Here is an 18294-nt window from a genome sequence, read left to right as displayed (position 1 = left end):
GTGAGCGAGCTGCCTGTGACAAGATGGCCGCCAGGTGCAGACGACGACCTCCATTGGCCAGCAGGGTGGACGACATATCTAGCCTTTATATAGATATCTATGGTTGTAGCTGCTGCTGTACTCTCTGGCACCCTGGGTTTTGTAGTCCTTAACAGGCGGCCATCTTGCTCCAGCCATCTGAGGGCAATGTCTTCCCTCCAGAACATACCCTCTCTTGATGCCACATATGTATATTGCAGAGTGTAAAAATAACATTGAACTGTTGTGTAGATTTTTATTGAATCAATAAAGACAAGAATCATTAAAGTCACTGTTAAGCCTTGTTTATACTCGACGCGTCCGCAAGAGCGCAAGTCTCCGCTGACTGTGCGCGCACCTCTCCAAACGAACGAGGCATTTATACTTGACGCGCTCGCCGTTGTGCTATTCTTTGAAACGACAGGGGGCGAACTCGGAGTTATTCTCCTCTAAACCACCAGGAATCAGCAGTGAAGAAGTAGTTTGCCGTTTAGCAGGTGACAGTAACCCACTATTTTTGCCCATACTCCACTTTGGCTCCAAGCTCTTTTGTGGCAAAAGAGACTAAAGTAGTAAGCACTCGCATCTGCAGAGAGGAATTACTCATTACTAGAAAAGTTAGTTGAGCCAGGTCAACCCAATCCAGATTTCCCAGTACTGCCATGACGTCAGAGTACAGTTTCTTCTTTTGTTGAGGTGGCATCTCCATTATGATTTGATGAAGAGGCTGGAATTTGTCATTAGTCATCCACCATCCAACAGCACCTCCCAGAGCACCACCTAAATAAGACAATAGAATATCATTTTTTTTTAAAGTTGGTCTCACTAAACGTTTACTGTATTTTCTTTGTTTTGCAATTCCAACTTTTACATGCTTTAATCAAAAAAGCCACATTGTAAAAAAACAAAAAACAAACAAACAAACAAACAAACAAACAAACAACATTGCCATGTTGTAAATTCCTCAACAAACATACTTTACAAATGTGCATTGAGGAAATATTAAAATAAATATCTTATGAACTAACGGTTTTATAAAAGCAATAAAGCCCAATGTGGTTTACAGTGAATTTAGAACAGAGATGCCTAATGGGGTTATTTATTGCTTTATGTTAGTAACCAACTAACAGTTAAACTAACAGTAATAAAAATTATTGTATGAAAAATGTAAACTTGACAAGTAGCTGAAGTAGCTTACGTTTTGTTTATAGCCTATTTTATTTCGTTTTAGTTAACGCTGGCTCGAACCACAGTATATTATACCACCAAACTAGTTAAGAACTGCAGTAAGTCGAAGTTTGTGGATGACAAGAAATCAAACACACACGCCAATACATACCAATAAATATACCGGGGGGTCCTCCGAGTAGCCCCCCTAAAAACGCCCCTCCACCCGCGGAAGCAGCTCCTTTGGCTGAGCTCTGTACCGCTGCTTTAATCTGCCTGCTATCTGATATTTTACAGCAGAGTCCCATTACATCGTCTATTTGACGCTTCATTGTGTTGTATTCAAAAACACTGCCTGGGGAGGAGAAAAATTAATCAAAGAGTTGTCTATTCTCAAATGTAAGTTGATTTAACATTGCGCAGTGTCATAAGTTAGGCCTAAACGGTTTCTTTCAAAAAACAAACAGACTGTAAGTCGTGATAAAAATCAAATAGAAAAATAATGTTAAAGCTAAACAAGTTAAAATATGTAGGCTACATTTCCATTTTGACAATATTTAACAAGTTTTGTAAACTACATTACAGCTTTCATAAAACTTTTTATTACCTCCGTTTCTGTTGACTTTACTTGATTGAGAAAGTGAAAGTGACATCACTTCCGCTCTTTGCTCAGCTGATCATTCTACTTTTAATTTGATATCGACATGATCATCGGAGCATCACCTCACCTCCATTGTCGAAACAACCAGCAAAATGCCCCAATAGGTCCACCTGTTGGACAGAGTAGAAATTACAGCGAACAAAAGTAAAAAAAATAAATAAATAAATAACGTGTGTGTGTAGCCTACATGTTTTTCTGTCTCGGGGGACTTAAACCCAAATGCACACAGTCTAATAGAATCGTGTCACTATATAGGGACCTAAATTGAAGTCCTCAAGTGTACAAAACCTTATAAATCAGAAAGATTTTTTTTTTTTTTTTTTTTTCAGAACGTTTGCAGAATGCACAACGTTTTGTTGTAGTGGTGGATAGGTTTAGGGGTCGGGTTAGTGACGTGTAAGGGGAGTGTGTGTGTGTGTGTGTGTTTAGGTTTAGTCAGCCAATCTATCAATCCATCCATTTCTTTGTCAGGTAAAGAAAGACATTTAGCATAATAGGGATAATGGGGGAGAGATGTCATGTTATTAGAAATGTTCAAAAAATGACAGATTGACCAAATGTTAGAATTTTAGAATTCATTTATAAATAAATAGCTAAATTACAATAGGTTTTCATCACTTCGTGCTTGAACACCTAAAAAAACAGACTTTGTTTTGTAGACATTTTAACAAATAGTTAGGGACATCCACCAATTACAAATGAAGAGTTCAGATGCAAAAGCCTCTAAATGCCATTTGAAATTTTCTTCTTTAATGATGATTTTTGTCAAACTTGTATATTTAAGTTCAGTAATTTCACTTAAATAACAATTAATAGCTAATCTTCATTGCCATTTAAGTGAAATCACTGAACTTAAATACACAAGCTTGATAAAAATTATCCTTCAGAAAATTTCAAATGGCACTTAGAGGCTTTTGCATCTGAACTCTTCAAATATCAGTCTTCAAGAGATACTGATTTTGAATACATTAATTTTTCACGGGACCTGGCCTTCAAATGTCAACTTCAATTTGTAATTTTTGTATTTTGTCCTCTGCAAAATTTGTGCACACACATTAGAAGTAATGAGTGATGAACACAAACATACCCAGAACATTGGGCAGCCCCGGATCAATTGGGGGTTAGGTGCCTTGCTCAAGGGGTTAGGTGCCTTGCCCTTCGGGATACCAGGAGTTTTATTTATTTATTTATTATTATTATTTTATTTACCTTTAATTTAATTATAGATTTTAACAAAAAAAAAAATATATATATTTAAGCACATTCTCCTGTTTTCAATTTAAATTCAAATAATTTCATTCAAAACCTTTTAATTCAGCTCAAAATGTCTCACATTGGGCGTCTTTGCCGATCTATTGTGAAAAAAAACCCCAGCACAAAACAGCACAGCAATTCATGACTCTGTATTTAAACCACACAAACCCTTTTAATCCAGTAAATTATGTGTGTGTATTCCAAGTTCAAGTCTGACAAAGGTCCTAAGGTTTTGGACCACACCAATAAACACTCATTGTTTATATATATATATATATATATATATATATATTAGGGCTGTGCAAAAATTAATTGCGATTAATCGCATCCAAAATAAAAGTCTGTGTTTACATAAAATATTTGTGTGTGCTGTATATAATTATTTTGTATATATAAATACACACACATGCATGTATATATTAAAGAAAATGTGTTATTTATATATAAAATATTTATATTTATATAATATAGATTATTTATTTATAAATATATACAGAATTTAAGCGCAAATAATTCTTAAATATATACATGCATGCATAGGTATTTATATACAAAATAATTATACACAGCACACACAAATATATTATGTAAACACAGACTTTTATTTTGGATGCGATTAATCGCAATTAATTTTTGCACAGCCCTAATATATATATATATATATATATATATATATGATATATATATATATGGTATATATATATATATATATATATATATATATATGAAGAGTTCAGATGCAAAAGCCTCTAAGTGCCATTTGAAATTTTCTTCTAATGATCATTTTTATCAAGCTTGTATATTTAAGTTCAGTGATTTCACTTAAATGGCAATGATAATTACCTATTAATTGTTATTTAAGTGAAATTACTGAACTTAAATATACAAGTTTGATAAAAATCATCATTAAAGAAGAAAATTTCAAATGGCATTTAGAGGCTTTTGCATCTGAACTCTTCATATATAATGCAGAAATGCATCACAGAACCAGAAAGAGTAACCGAAATTATAACTTTTATAACTTAGTTTTAAATTATAACTTAAAAGGGTAACTAAACCAGCGACATTCACCCTCAGTGTTCAATCTTCATACTTCACATCAGCTTTGAGCTGGGTTTTTGTGTAATTGAGAATAGCAGCCAGAACTTGCTCATGTAGAGCGGTATTCCCATTAACTTGAGCTATTAACTGGGCGAGGTCAGTCCATTTCAGTGTACCCATTACTGCCATGATGTCAGAGTACAGTTTATCCTGCTGTGTAGGAGCCAACTCCATGATGATCTCAGGAAGTGGCTTAAACTGGCCACTGGTCATCCATCCTCCCAGCGCACCTCCCAAAGCAGCACCTGTAAGCAATATAAATAAATAAAACCAATCTACAGCACCATCTTGTGGTTAATTATTGTACTAGACGTTTGAGGATATCAAGAAATCACGGATAAACATTACCAACAGCTATGCCAGCTGGACCTCCGATCAGACCTCCAACAAAGGCACCTCCACCAGCAACTGCGGCTCCTTTCGCCGAGTTCTTAAATGCTGCTTGTATCTTCTTATTTGCGGATATTTCACAGCAGAGTTTCATAATATCATCTTTACGATTTGCCATTATGACGTGCTGAAAATATCAATAAACAATGATGCACATAAAAGAAGAGGAAAAACTGCAAACAACACAAAAACTTAATTAGTCATTTAGTGTATTTTTGAGGCCTCGATCGCTACTTTTCATGTTTGAGAAAATAGGATCGACGCACAGCAATTAAAAAAAGTTTTTACTCTCTATATGGGTATTTGATCAACTAGGCCTACATCTCTGATTTTAGTTAAGGCTTTGCAGTTCTTACCTGAGTGTCTTTCTTTAAACTCGAGCAGATTTTAATGGTAAAGACAAAGTTACTTTCGGTATCACATTCATGAATTTGCATGCACTTCCGCGCTTTGTTCAGTTTGGGCTATACCTATTGTCTCTGCGCTTAAATATTTGCAGATTACTGATGGACGCACACTTAAAACAGGCTACGTGTCACATAATTTATTGAATTGATTTTCAGGTCGTTGTAGGCCTATAGTAAAAAAAAAGAATTATTAAATAAATAATAGGCCTACATGTTAACATTCTGAAAAATTGTGACACCCAAAAAGTAGAAACATTGCACGTAAGATAGGCGAGTAAGTAAAAGTAAAAATTACTGCATTCGTCAAGCTGAGTCATTCAAACCTTTTTCTGATACCTATGTGGCAAATTATATCATTTCAGTTTATATGCTTTTGAATAGGCTACCAGTCAAAAGTTTGGAAACATTGCCATTTATAATTTTGAAAGCAGTCTCGCTCATGAAGCCTGCATTTATTTGATCAAAATACAGAAAAAAAACAGTAATGCTGTTAAATATTACAATTTAAACTAATGGCTTTCAATTTTAATATACTTTACAATAGCATTTATGATGCAACACTGAATTTTCATTACTCCAGTCTTCAGTGTCACATGATCCTTCAGAAATTATTCTAATATACTGATATTTTTATAATATTAAAAATAATTTATAATATTTGTATTTTTTTATAACATTTTTAATTTTATATTTTTATGGCATTTTTTTTCTTCGATGAATAAAAAGTAGAAAAAACAGCATATTTAAATAGAAATCTTTTGTAACAATATACACTAGGCTACTGTTAAAAAGTTTTTGAAAGAAATCAATACTTTTTTCAGCAAGGATGTGTTTAATTGATAAAAAGTGATAGTAAAGATTTATATTTTGAATAAATTCTGTTATTTTTAACTTTTTATTCATCAGTGAATCCAGCTTTGCATCAAAGAAATAAATATATTTTTAAGTGTATTAAAATAGAAAACCATTATTTTAAATTGTATTAAAATTTTACGATATTAATATTATTATTTTTTCAGAATTTTTTATCAAATAAATGCAGGCTTGATGAGTTTTAGATAGACATAAAAATAGTAACGTGTTTCAAACTTTTGACCAGCACTGCATATATATATATATATATATATATATATGAGAAATAAAAGTAAAATAAAAGTTTACTGGTCTAAACTCCATACAATTTACTATATGAAATATAATTAGTAAAACATATAAAATGAATAAAATAATAATCCATCCCAAAGATGAAACATATATTTATTAGAGAATATATTTAGCCACAGAAAGGACATGTGCTTTATTAGAGTAACCTGCATTGTACAGAAATAGCTAAAAGGCACTGGTATAGAAAGAGAGAAGAAGAAGATTAAGAAGAGCCTCAGCATGAGTACAAAAGCAACAAGATTGTCTAATACATAACCAAACAGGACCAAGACTTGGAAACCCTGGCTGTTGAGGTTCACTCTTTAGTGGTCATTTTTCATACAGCACTTCGGCCTTGAGCTCTTTCGAGGCATAACAGAGTATAGCAGCAAGCACTCGTTCTTGCAGAGTGGCACTGCCCATAACCAGAGCAATGAGGCTAGTGACGTCTCTCCAGTCCAGTGTGCCCAGTGCAGCCATGACATCAGAGTACAGTTTCTCCCTATATTTAGGAGGCAGCTCCATGATGATCTCAGGAAGAGGTTTGAACTGGCCACTGGTCATCCAAGTTCCCATGAGACCTCCCAAAGTACCACCTATAATATATCGACAGATTCATGCGCAGAATATGATTCATTTATATGTTTATATAAAAGCTCTACTTATATAAAGCTCAATAATAGTGTTAAATTTTTAAATTTTTTTAAATTTATATATATACAGTATATATATATAACAAAAAAAAATATGAGGGCTATCAAAAGATTAAAATAATTCATCTTGTTTTTATGTTTATTTGTGTTTTTAATTCTTATTTTGGTGTTGGTGACGCCTTAGTGAAAGGGCTGTGAGAAAAAAAAAAAAAAGATAAATTCAAGTTTAAATGACACCACCCTATGATGAAAGCAGATGAAAGTTCAAGGATTGCATGAGAAACAGAGTAATGATCCTACCGACAGCGATACCGGCTGGGCCTCCAACCATTCCCCCGACAAAAGCACCTCCACCAGCCGCTGCAGCTCCCTTTCCAGAGCTCTTCACCGCTGCTTTCATCTTCCTGCTGGCCGAGACCTCACAGCAAAGCTGCATGATGTCATCCACTCGCCCGCTCATTCTGATGATGTCAGGAGAAAAAGAATTAATTGCCCCTTAAATGAGAAGAACTGAAAGTAACGTTGATGCTAAAATGCTTTGCCAGTTCACATGTATCATCTGAGAATATAACTAGGCCTATTTCAAATGATTTCATGATTAGCAAATATTATTACAGACAGTATTACATATTTATATTTCGCATTCTGCAATCGAATAATGGGAAAATAATAGAAACTAAGATTACGCTTAGGACAGTTAGATATTCGACTATGGATTACACAGTAATATCTTTAAATAACTAAACTAATAACTAAAAATAAATAGTTTTTTTTTTAAATAACTAAATAAATGAATAACTAAAATAATTATTAACATGTAATTTTAAAACAAAACAAAGTCTTTTTCATTACTGTTATAATAAATCATTTTGACACTTAGGATACGTAATGTGCAATGCATTAATATGATTTAAAAAAAATGTAAACTCATTAATGCAACTCGTAAAAACTTTTTAAAGAGCTTACCTTTTGTTCTTTAAAGAGGAGCTGTAGCAGACGCCTGTTTGTCACTTTGGGTGAAATCGGAGTGGGATTGCTCAACTTACTTGCCCAATTCAGCAGTCTGCTCATCTCACGTGGAGCCGAGCCCATTGCCTTGTGGGTCCTCTCGCTTTACAGTAATATGTGTTTACTATATCTCTATGACAATATTAATATGAACACACAACACATGAGGCATCTCCCTGTAAGATAATGCATGGAACATCCTATAGATGATGTGTTTACTCTTCAAGATCAAGTCAGTTCTCAGATGACACATGAATGTGATTACTGTATAGCCTAAAAAGAAATACTTTTTCAATATAGAAGACATACAATTTTATACAAGTTTTACAATATAAAAGAAACCATGCGCAGATTTCAAATAGGACAATCCAAACTTACATACAGGTAAAATAATTTTTTTAAATAATTTCATATTCTAGAATTTCTTTGCGGCCCCCCTACCCCCAGTTTGAGAACCGCTGCATGGCCTAAATCATTTGAAAATATAATGTTTATTATAAAATGGGTATTTTCTGACATTTTGAGATTAAAGATAAATGAGTAAAATGAGGAACTAAATGGCTCAGTCCCTTGCTGTTTAGGGCCACATTAAATGGATAGTCATCACTCCTCAATTTCTTTCAAACATGTTATGAGTTTCTTTCTGTTGACACAGACGATATTTTAAAGAATGTTAATAAGCAGCAGTTGACGGCACTCATTGACTTCCATATTATTATTGTTTTACTGTTGAATTCAATGGGTGCACAGTAAAAAAATATTTTCAGGATTTGTTATCACAACATTTTTTCTTTTGTCAAAACAACTTAAATAATTTATTTAGTTGAGATAACTTATTATTTTGAGTTTCTGATGATTAAATCTCCTTCATTGTATTAACTCACTTTTTCCAGTTCATTGAACTTAAAATTTTAAGGCAACCAGGTTTTTTAAGTTAAACCAACAATATGTTTTTACAGTGTGCCGTCAACTGTCTGGTTAACAATATTTTGCCTAATATTCTCTTTTGTGTTCAACAGAACAAAGACACTCATGCAAATCATGATAATTTCTTGCACTTTACAATGTCTGTCTATACTACTTGACACAAATTAACAGGAATATTATATTAGTTGAGACAGCACTAAAGAAAAAGTGTAAAGTACACACTTGTGCCTTACACTTGTGTTTTAATTGTGAATTATGCAGCACTATATCAGTCAATTTGACATGTAAGTCTTCCAATTCAGCGTCTGTGGATTTGAATAGATTAGTGTTTTTGTTTTCTTTTTCTATAGGCTAGTATTGTATATGACAGGCTATCTGTAAACACACGTGAGAATAAAAAAAAGCACTTGTGAGACTTCCGAGGTAAACAAGAACATCCGCATGTACGAATTGCCCTTGACGCCCCGCCTTATGTCGTTGACGTCAGTTTGAGTACACTCAAGAATAAGGGGGAGGAGCCTCGAGTACATAAACAAGTCCAGACTGTTACATCGATGGTATAGGCTAGTGACTACTACAACCAGACATATTTAGATAAAGCAGAGGCATTTAAGCTGCAAAAACTACTTTTCTGACAACTAATAAGGTGGGCAAAACTAAACGTTGTTATTCAGATTTTACAAAATTCAGATTTTCAAATTTCAAATTTGTGAATGTTTTGTTCTTCTTTAGATAACTTCAGCTATTGTTTTGTAGGCTATTTAAACACAATATATTTAGAAACTGTGTATTAGTTTATCCTTTGAAAATGTCTGAAAGAGAATATATAATATAGGCTAACGTTAGTCTACAGCCGATACAAAAGCAAAAGTATAGTTTGCCTATTATTATTGTGTTGTTCCTTTATGTTTTCTTCGATTGTCCGAAGAAATAACACTTATTGTTGTTGTTGTTGTTTAAGGTAACGTTAGAGCGATTTTAGTTGTTTTTAATAAATGTACGTTAGGCTACAGTACATTCCGTACTTTGACTGTTAACAAGTCAGATGCTTTACATCAGGGCTGCAGCTGATCTTTATTTATTTATTTATTTATTAACAACAAAGTACAAAGGTTAGAATGTATTTGTTTATTAAATGATCTAAGGGCTACAGCTGATCACTCCTTCCTGTCCCACTTCACTGACATATATTGGGGATAATTTTAGGACATCCAAAAATAAAAATAACAATGTTGGAATTAGGTTAGCTTTAACTGAAATTGTATAACTATCAATACACATCGTAAAGTCGTACACATGAAACTATAAGCTGCTAGCATAAAGAAACCAGCGTTCCTTTTCTTTGGGAAAGGGTAAAAAAAAATAAACAGTTTAATTGTTAAACAAAAATAATTTTCACAATTGTTCATATAACTATGGCTTAAAAGGGAGCTACAACTAAATGAATTTTTTGAAATGCTATGCTGGTAGCCTATGTACAAACAAGTTAGGCTATATTTGTAATGGGGATGCTATTTAAACCTGTATAAAATAATAATAATAATTAAATAAATAAATCATTTCTGCATTTATGTAGCCTACCAGTGGGCTCTCAGAATTCATGGTATTTTTTTTTTATTTTTTTTTGCCTTTAGCAGAGTAGGCCGACATGCCTGGACATAATCTGATCCTGTACATGAGTCTATTGATGATCTGACTCATATATGATTCAATAAATAAATAAAGAAGCTAAATTTAGAAAATAATTCCAGACAGTGTTAAAAATAAGTGATCTGTGTAAAGGAACACCATGTCTCCGTTCACCCAGCTGGTGGCTACATACCAAGTGCATCAGCTGAACCAGGCTAGCAGAACATGACCTTACATTTATTGTTACATAAGGCTGTCTGAAACATTCTGCACGTTACTTTCCATCAACAGCTTATATAAACAGCAACAGCAGATATTTGCATGCTAAATATGTGCATTTCAAAATCTTTTGAAATTACTAAAGTAAAATAGTGCAATGGAGGTCGATTCCTCTAGAGGGCAACATAATTCTTTATTGATATTTTACTTTTTTTTTTTTTTTTTTTTTTTTTTGACAGATAGCAGTCTGGCTAAGGCTAAGCCATAACAGAAAATGATCAGCAGAATCCTTGCACAGCTGGTGGGAAGAGAAGAGAAGGACAGTGATGTTGCAGAGGAAACTGATAACTGTGCAAACCTCCTTGAGTTTGATGATGGAGAATGGGTTATCATAAAGATACACGGTAACCAATTATTGTCAGTTCAGTAACTCTTCTATTGATGTTAATAGTAATCACATATTATAATGCTAATAGTTTGAGAGTCATTACTTAAATTTCTAGTTTGTGGTTCTCAACCATGGGGCCAGGGTCCATTAGGGGGCCTCAACAAACTTCCAAGGGGGACATAAGATGACTTAATTATTTTAAATAAGACAAAACGAGCATTAAAATAAGCTAAAGAAATTTAAAAATTAAATATTTTGGTTAATTGTATGGGGATGGGGGACCTTGTAAGTTGAGACCCACTGTAATAAACGACCGCTGAACACACCTTGACCTTTTCTAACATTTTAAAAGCATGTCATGTTGTTGCAGTGGTAAACTGTCAGAGAAGTAAAAACAGTAAAACAATTATGAAACAAAACAATTCATGAAAAATGCAAAGTTAACATTAGTCAAGATATATTGTAAGAAATAAATTATATAAAAGTATTAACGTTTAAAAAATGTAACAAAGTAAATACCCTTGTACGGAGCAGTTAGGATCAGTTCAGTTTCAGTTAAAAATCAACCTTCATTATCTTGAATGCATGCTAGTGTGGTTGTATTGGGTTCAGTTCTTTATCCAACAGCTATAGATAAAACTGTAGACATTTTCATAATAAATTCCACTGACGGAGAAGACGTTTAATTCTGATTTTAAAATGTATAGGCCTGGTTTCGGACAGGGCTTAGATTAAGCCAGGATTAGACCTTAGTACAATTAGGACATTTAATTAGCTTTTATTAAAGTGCCTTAAAAAATATGAATGGTGTGCATCTCGAGACAAAACATATTTTAAGGTATATGAAAGTTCAAATTGCTTTCAGCTAAGACAGCTGACACATGCATTTTAGTTTGGGACTAGGCTTAAGCCCTGCTGTGAAACCGGAGGATAGTTACTGAAATAATTAAGACAACTATACTGTGACAACTATAGTCTCAGTATCCTTATTGTATAGGTTACTCATTTGGTCTGTGCAAGAAAAAAACAAACAAAAATAATTTGCCCCTTAAATTTAGGGACCCTGCTTTGAACCATGGCTAATTGGATCATTAGTAATGTTGTTGACTTTAAGTAATTTATGCTTCCTGTGCAGAGAATCAGTCACTTGGCTCAGCTGACACCAACATTCTTGAGAACCTGTTAATCGAGCACCCCAGCATGTCTGTGTACCAGATGAGGCCTGATCAGGGAGACCTCGGTTCGGATGAAGAAACAGAGGACGTGGCTAGGTAAGTTTAAAGACAAGTAATTTAGCCATTTTCAGCCAGAATCAAGCTAATATTGATTATCAGCCCATTCTCACTCCCAAGGCGTCACCTAACTGACGCCTTGGGAAGCATTTGGACATGCTTCAATATCTGACGCTTTAGGCGCCCTTTAGCGTCAGTTAGATGACGCCCTAGGATCGCGTGTACCCTACCCCCACCCCACACCTAAACCTAACCGCGTCCTCTAACTGACGCTTTCCTTTAGCGTCAGTTAGATGACGCCGTAGGATCGCGTCATGTAAGTGACGCTAAAGGGCGCCTAAACGTCAAATATTGAAGCACGGTCAAAGGTGACGCCTTGGGGTGAGAATGCGTTGTGATTATTTAAGCGACTTAAAATGTTAAATAGTCGATACAATTTATAATGCTTTTTAAAAAAGTATCTTATTTAAAAAGGCTACATTTATTAGATCAAAACAGTACAATGAAAACAGTAATATAGTGGTTGCACTTTATTTTAGTGCACACACTTTCAATGTACTTACATTGTACCTACCCACAAAAGTACTGAGCAGTGTATGGCAACACTTTAGGGGTTATTACCTTGTCTTTACTACAGTAAGTACATTATATGTTGTGAAACAGAAAATAAAGAGCTACCAATATTGTGAAATATTATTACATTTCAAAATAATTGTTCCCTATTTTAATATATTTTAAAATGTAATTTATTCCTTTGATAGTGAAGTTGAATGTTCAGCATCATCATGACTCCAGTCTTCAGTGTCACATGAACATTCTAATTATGCTCATTTGCTGCTCAAAAATGTTTATCATTATTAATGTTGAAAATGTTTGCTGTTTAATAATATAATATTATAATATAATATAATATTTTTTAGACTGCAGTCTTCTGTAAAAAGGAGATATATATGATATAAAGAAAACACGTCCATTGATGTCACATGGACATGTAACCTATATTTCCAAGTTGTAACTGTGGTTATGTTGGCTTGTGATTTGTCAATTTACCCCTTTAGGCCAGTGCCAGTCAGCCGTCACGTTTCTTGGCGGTTAGCAGCATGGGGCAGCCCCTTGCCCTGCAGCGCCATTCTGCTCTCAGTGCAGTGTGCCAGAGTCTATAATGAGCACAGGAAGCTGACCCGCGGCGCCCTCAACAGGCAAAACCTTGCAAGAACACGCTATTCACCTTCTGAGCGGCGTTACTTCAAACAGCCCACTCAGCGCCTGTACAACAACTGAGAAAATAATCAATTTCATCTGAAAGCACTGAACATACAGGATTTGATGAGTGAAGAGTGGTTTAAGGGGGTATGTTTGCAAATTAGCATATGAAACCATTCCCCTGTAAGACTAGGATGGATTAAGAAAAATGTTTTATTACATGCAGTGTGGTATTATTATCTTCAGGAAGAAGTCTCACTGACAGTGTGTGACACTGAAATAACTCTGTAAAGCATATGTTAAAAAATTACAAGTAGTTTGCTTTATTAGTCCTTTAGTACTTTTAAGTTTTTAAGCAATGCAATGATTTTTGAGTGGATCTATTTTAGCTTAGCTGTGACTGGAGCATGTATATAAAAAACAACAAAAAAACTTGTTTGAGAACAATTAAGTGTTGAAGATTGTACTGTACCAGGCAAAGCAAATTTTCAAGTATTAAAATGAAATTGTATCTTAATGTTACTCACATGACAAAGTGATATGTTGTGATTTACTGTGATTATTTGACTTTGTATATTTAAATGCCTGGGGTTGCTTTTTTATCTTCATGAATATATATATATATGATAACACTTAAAAAGTGAAAAAAAAAATAAATACATTTTTTATCTTCACATTTGTCTTCTAATTGCTCTTATTTATTTATTTATTTTTTGCAATTTTAGTCGCAACAGTCACTCCCGAAGTGTGTGCATCTTCCCCATGAACCTATTGATTCTCTCAGCATCCACACCATTTGCCCAGTGGCCTCCTTTCTTGAAATGGGAGCCGATGATCATGGCGTTTGCTTGAAGGTATTGCTCCACGTTATCATGAGTTACTCCAGAACCGATGAGAACAGGGATCCGTACAGACTGGGTAACCTCTGTTAAAAGACATGAATGTGAGGACATCTTTCTGTTACATGCATGCATAAAAATACAAAAACATGTTGTTCTTTCATTGTAATGAGGATTTTGGCAGATTGTGCCTCATCCTCCATCTGACAGCTTCCCTAGTCCAATGGATCAGAACTAAAGAAGGCAATAGGCACAAGTCCAAAGTAGGCAGCAGGGCAGTAGCAGACTAGACTGGGCCTGGTTTTTCATGCCTATGTTTACAGCCTTCCATGATCACTAGCCATCTGGAAGTGGGATTTAAAATTGCTGGAAGTGCTGGTGTCTATGTTAGCCCATACAAGGCCATTGGTTTTGGGGCAGGGCAGGAAGCAGGCCATCTGCCCACAAGGGGCAGTCACCAGGGCCAGGAGACTGCGCAGCATCCTCTGTTTCCAAAGGACACCACTATCTTTAAACATTTACACACATGGCTGCATGGGCTCTATTAAAATATTAGAAGCTGATTAACCTCTAAATTAGCAGATTTACGTTTGAAAAGGATTGCACGCAGAGAGTGTCACATAAGTGTCCATTTTTAACACTAGTGATTCCTGGACTTTGCACAAACATGTAACCTTGGACAATTGGGGTCAGTAAGATTTTGTCCCTCAAGTCTCTTATGCTGACCGAGGCTACAGAAAAATACAGTAATACTGTAAAACTGAAATATTATTACAATTCAAAATATCTGTTTTCAGTTTTATTCATTTGATGGCAAATCTGAATTTTCAGCATCATTACTCCAGTCTCTTGTGTCACATGATCCTTCAGAAATCAATTCTAATATGCTGATTTGTTGCTCAAGAAACATTTATTATTATTATCAATCATGCTGCTGAAAAGACGATATAAATACTGTTCGTTTTCTCACACAAACCGCTCGTTTCATGTCTCAGGCCATCAATGTGTACTTACATTTATGAGTCATTAAATCATGTTTAATTTTGACTTCTCTGTGCATGCTTTTTGAGGTGAATCCAGGGCGGGCCCCATAAACCTCCATTATATGACTGACAGACAAGAACGGTTTGACCTAAAAATATCAAAATTGAAAATACTGTGGAAACAAAGACACCTACATCTTGGATGCCCTTGAGGTAGCTAAAACATATCAAAAATTAATTGTAAAATGTATTAAATTAAGTGAATTTAAATTAAGTGAACTATCCCTTTAATGATACACTAAAGACTAAGTAGTATAGACATTAAAAAAAAAATACACAGAGCACTTTTACACAGTCAGACTAAAGGATATTCTGACATCAGGCAGCCAGACTCACCCCTCAGTTCCTGTGGATCAGCCTGTGCTCCAGTGGCAGTTCCTGTGACGATGACTCCATCAGAGAGGAAGAACTCGGCTGCTTGGGCTGTCTCAGCTATGCTCACATCTGAAGTCAGGGCATGAGCACTGTAACATTATCAAATATATCACACAATAAAGCAGAAATCACCACACTGTGTTGTGCCTCTGTTCGAGCTCTGTGGTCAGCCAGCACGTAATGCACTCAGATCACAGATACCTGTGCTTCTTCTTGATGTCTGAAAAGATCTGAACGTGCTCTGCTCCAATGTGTCTGCGGAAGCGCAGCAGCTCGCCAGCGCAAGCGTTTAACAGGCCTTCGTCTGCAACATGTGAGAACACAAACCCCTCTGCACGGATAAAATCCAGCCCTGTGGAGGGGCAGGAGCAAATATCCATTAAATGTCTTGTCAGTACCTCGGTTTGAAATGGCATTCATGATAGCTTGTACAGTCATGTGAACACCTGAGGCCAGGGCAACAGCCAGTGCTGATTGGTTTGCAGCTGAGAGAATCTGAACACCGAGCGGCCAAGATGGATAAAGTCTCCTGACTGCTGCACACACAGCTGTCATTGATGCGCACACTTCTGGGCCCACCTCTAGGGTGTATGGAATATCATGCATGTTTTCAATGATCAGCCCATCCTGTCATACAGAGAATGATCTGAAATGAGCATTCACACACAGTGACCAGAAACATATCTGACAAAAGAGAAATCTAAAATCTGATAACTTTTACCAAATAGACTGGTCTGATGATGTAATTTCGTTCAGTCAAATTTCAAAGAAAATGGAAAAATATCTCCTATTGAATGCTAGTTATGACACTTGCAGGCACACGTAGCCTATACTGGAAAGAAGATATTAGAAATCCGAAGACTGATGTGACTTGTTTCTATGAATCGGTTTAAGAATCTGATTCAGGTCCTTTTTTATGTCGTGACTTTGTGCTTGACATCATCACTCTTAGAAAAAAGGGTTCTATATATGTAGCATAGGGTTCTTTACTCAACTCCAAAGGGCATTTTATGCTAAAAAAAGGTTCAATAATGACAAGAAAGAACCCTTTTGGCACAAAGGTTCTTTAAAGGCTATTATTCATTCATGTATTACATTATTCTGCAACATTTGTAGTTGTTATTAAATTATTGTTTATTAAACTGTTGTAGTAACTTAATATCACATTTTAATCATGTAGATTTTTGGAGGATAAAAACTGAAATGGCACTCTTCGTCTGATATTAATTAATTACATTTTTTAACCACCCTATCTTGAATTTTGTGATCATGCATTGCATTTTAGGGGTTCCAAATTATTTGAAATACATAGCGCTTAGAACCTTTTAATGTTCTATATAGAACCTTTTCTTCTAAGAGTGTGGTGTGACATTACATAGGCCTACTCTAAATGAAATATTTCAACAAAGCTGTGTTCGACAACAATTTCAAAATATTTACTATAATTTCATGTTTCATGAATGGTAAAATTATTTTTTTTTTACTACTCAAAATAATATTTACAATATTACATAATTAACTTGTGTATACTATAGCTAAATTCCACATAGGTTATAAACAAAAAAGGACTGGCTCTAAACCTATCTTTCTCTATTCAAAGTTGATCTAGACAAGTACATAAAGGAACTACAATATCTCTAAATTAATACTTTCTGGCAACTTATTTGTGTTTGTTGTTTCCATTTTATCTTATTTATTTTTTATATTTTTTACATCATACATCGAGATGATTCTCGGTTCAATGATTCGATGACTCGAGAACTGCTCGGACCGGGTTATGAATAGATTCAACAATTCATTGAAAAGATCCGATTTAAAAGAATAATTAGGTCGCGAATCAATAGCACCGCAAACAATATAAGGCGATTATTATGTTAGAAAGAGCGAGATTATTATAATTCTACACACTGACATGCCAATGATACGTTTTACTGAATTGAGCACATACAAGTCCTGCGTGGTGGTAAATTTCCGCCTCTCGACATGCCTCCTCTATGATCTCGGAGAGAGTAGCGCGGTTCAAGGGGGTTCCTGCAAAAGAAAATAAATTAAAAGTTCAGTCTTTCCTGTGTTAAGTTTGTTCTCCCGTCAAATGCGTTACCTGGCAAGGCTCGGACGTGAATCATGCCAATGACATTTGATTTTAAGCGTCCGAAAAGATTTAAAAACTTCATTTCTTAAGCCAGCAAAAAAACTGATTTGTGTACTTTTTGATGGTCACGTGACTGGCCAAAGGTTACCGGTAACTGACATAAGTGTGGATCTAATGGCACCATCCAAGATATCTGTAACATGTAAATGAAACATCTCTGATAAGATTTTAAAAACGCGTTTGTATATTGCAGTTTTCTGTATTTCTAAGGGGGGCGCCAGTCAAATCCACTGAAACTGATTTGCCTGCGTTAACAGCAACTGTAACAAAATAATGCGTTATATCAGCTTGACAACACTTGAGATCTCAAACGGTCATCAGAGTATAACCAAAACATTCAATCTCGAGTCTCACTAACACTATAGCGTGATTACATCCATCTATTTAACATGATCACTGGGATTGTTTACTTCTCGAGCCTGCTAGCCATGTGCTCAACGCACTTCCGCTACCTCAATGCCGTGACGTCAACAAACACACCCCTC

The 18294-nt window shown here is 35.0% G+C and overlaps 5 protein-coding genes across 7 annotated transcripts; 1 reads left to right on the top strand and 4 right to left on the bottom strand.

Moving 5' to 3' along the window:
* Nucleotides 1-260: 260 nt before the first annotated feature.
* On the bottom strand, nucleotides 261-1946 carry LOC120468981 (protein C19orf12 homolog). The gene is made up of 3 exons (XM_039657647.2): nucleotides 1793-1946; nucleotides 1358-1540; nucleotides 261-798 (listed from the first exon to the last, which is right to left on the bottom strand). Exons 1-3 carry the CDS (start codon nucleotides 1836-1838, stop codon nucleotides 530-532), a joined length of 498 nt encoding a protein of 165 aa, XP_039513581.2. The 5' UTR covers nucleotides 1839-1946; the 3' UTR covers nucleotides 261-529.
* Nucleotides 1947-4097: 2151 nt separating this feature from the next.
* LOC120470906 (protein C19orf12 homolog) lies at nucleotides 4098-5043 on the bottom strand. Of its 2 annotated transcripts, none has more exons than XM_039660592.2 (3): nucleotides 4948-5043; nucleotides 4550-4718; nucleotides 4098-4446 (listed from the first exon to the last, which is right to left on the bottom strand). In XM_039660592.2, the coding sequence occupies exons 1-3, from the start codon at nucleotides 5026-5028 to the stop codon at nucleotides 4181-4183; spliced, it is 516 nt and encodes a 171-aa protein (XP_039516526.2). In that variant the 5' UTR covers nucleotides 5029-5043; the 3' UTR covers nucleotides 4098-4180. The 2 variants fall into 2 exon arrangements, with proteins under 2 accessions (XP_039516526.2, XP_088985497.1); XM_089129371.1 differs by having other exon boundaries at nucleotides 4550-4764; nucleotides 4948-5000.
* Nucleotides 5044-6283: 1240 nt separating this feature from the next.
* Nucleotides 6284-7842, bottom strand: LOC120470910 (protein C19orf12 homolog). 2 transcript variants are annotated; one of them, XM_039660607.2, is made up of 3 exons: nucleotides 7761-7842; nucleotides 7095-7255; nucleotides 6284-6737 (listed from the first exon to the last, which is right to left on the bottom strand). In XM_039660607.2, the coding sequence occupies exons 2-3, from the start codon at nucleotides 7252-7254 to the stop codon at nucleotides 6472-6474; spliced, it is 426 nt and encodes a 141-aa protein (XP_039516541.2). In that variant the 5' UTR covers nucleotide 7255; nucleotides 7761-7842; the 3' UTR covers nucleotides 6284-6471. The 2 variants fall into 2 exon arrangements, with proteins under 2 accessions (XP_039516541.2, XP_088985494.1); XM_089129368.1 differs by lacking the exon at nucleotides 7761-7842 and having other exon boundaries at nucleotides 7095-7268.
* Nucleotides 7843-9239: 1397 nt separating this feature from the next.
* Nucleotides 9240-14074, top strand: LOC120469000 (uncharacterized). The gene is made up of 4 exons (XM_039657686.2): nucleotides 9240-9375; nucleotides 10817-10981; nucleotides 12101-12236; nucleotides 13256-14074. The coding sequence occupies exons 2-4, from the start codon at nucleotides 10852-10854 to the stop codon at nucleotides 13476-13478; spliced, it is 489 nt and encodes a 162-aa protein (XP_039513620.1). The 5' UTR covers nucleotides 9240-9375; nucleotides 10817-10851; the 3' UTR covers nucleotides 13479-14074.
* On the bottom strand, nucleotides 13596-18172 carry LOC120468994 (uncharacterized protein F13E9.13, mitochondrial). Its single transcript, XM_039657674.2, has 6 exons — nucleotides 17759-18172; nucleotides 17606-17688; nucleotides 16104-16284; nucleotides 15859-16009; nucleotides 15619-15746; nucleotides 13596-14325 (listed from the first exon to the last, which is right to left on the bottom strand). Exons 1-6 carry the CDS (start codon nucleotides 17829-17831, stop codon nucleotides 14135-14137), a joined length of 807 nt encoding a protein of 268 aa, XP_039513608.2. The 5' UTR covers nucleotides 17832-18172; the 3' UTR covers nucleotides 13596-14134.
* Between the last annotated feature and the right edge of the window lie 122 nt (nucleotides 18173-18294).

This window comes from Pimephales promelas, chromosome 1 (assembly GCF_988280905.1).
Source record: "Pimephales promelas chromosome 1, fPimPro1.hap1.1, whole genome shotgun sequence".
NCBI lineage: Eukaryota > Metazoa > Chordata > Actinopteri > Cypriniformes > Leuciscidae > Pimephales > Pimephales promelas.
The sequence above is the reverse complement of the archived record's forward strand: the minus strand, read 5'-3'. Positions and strand labels throughout refer to the sequence as shown.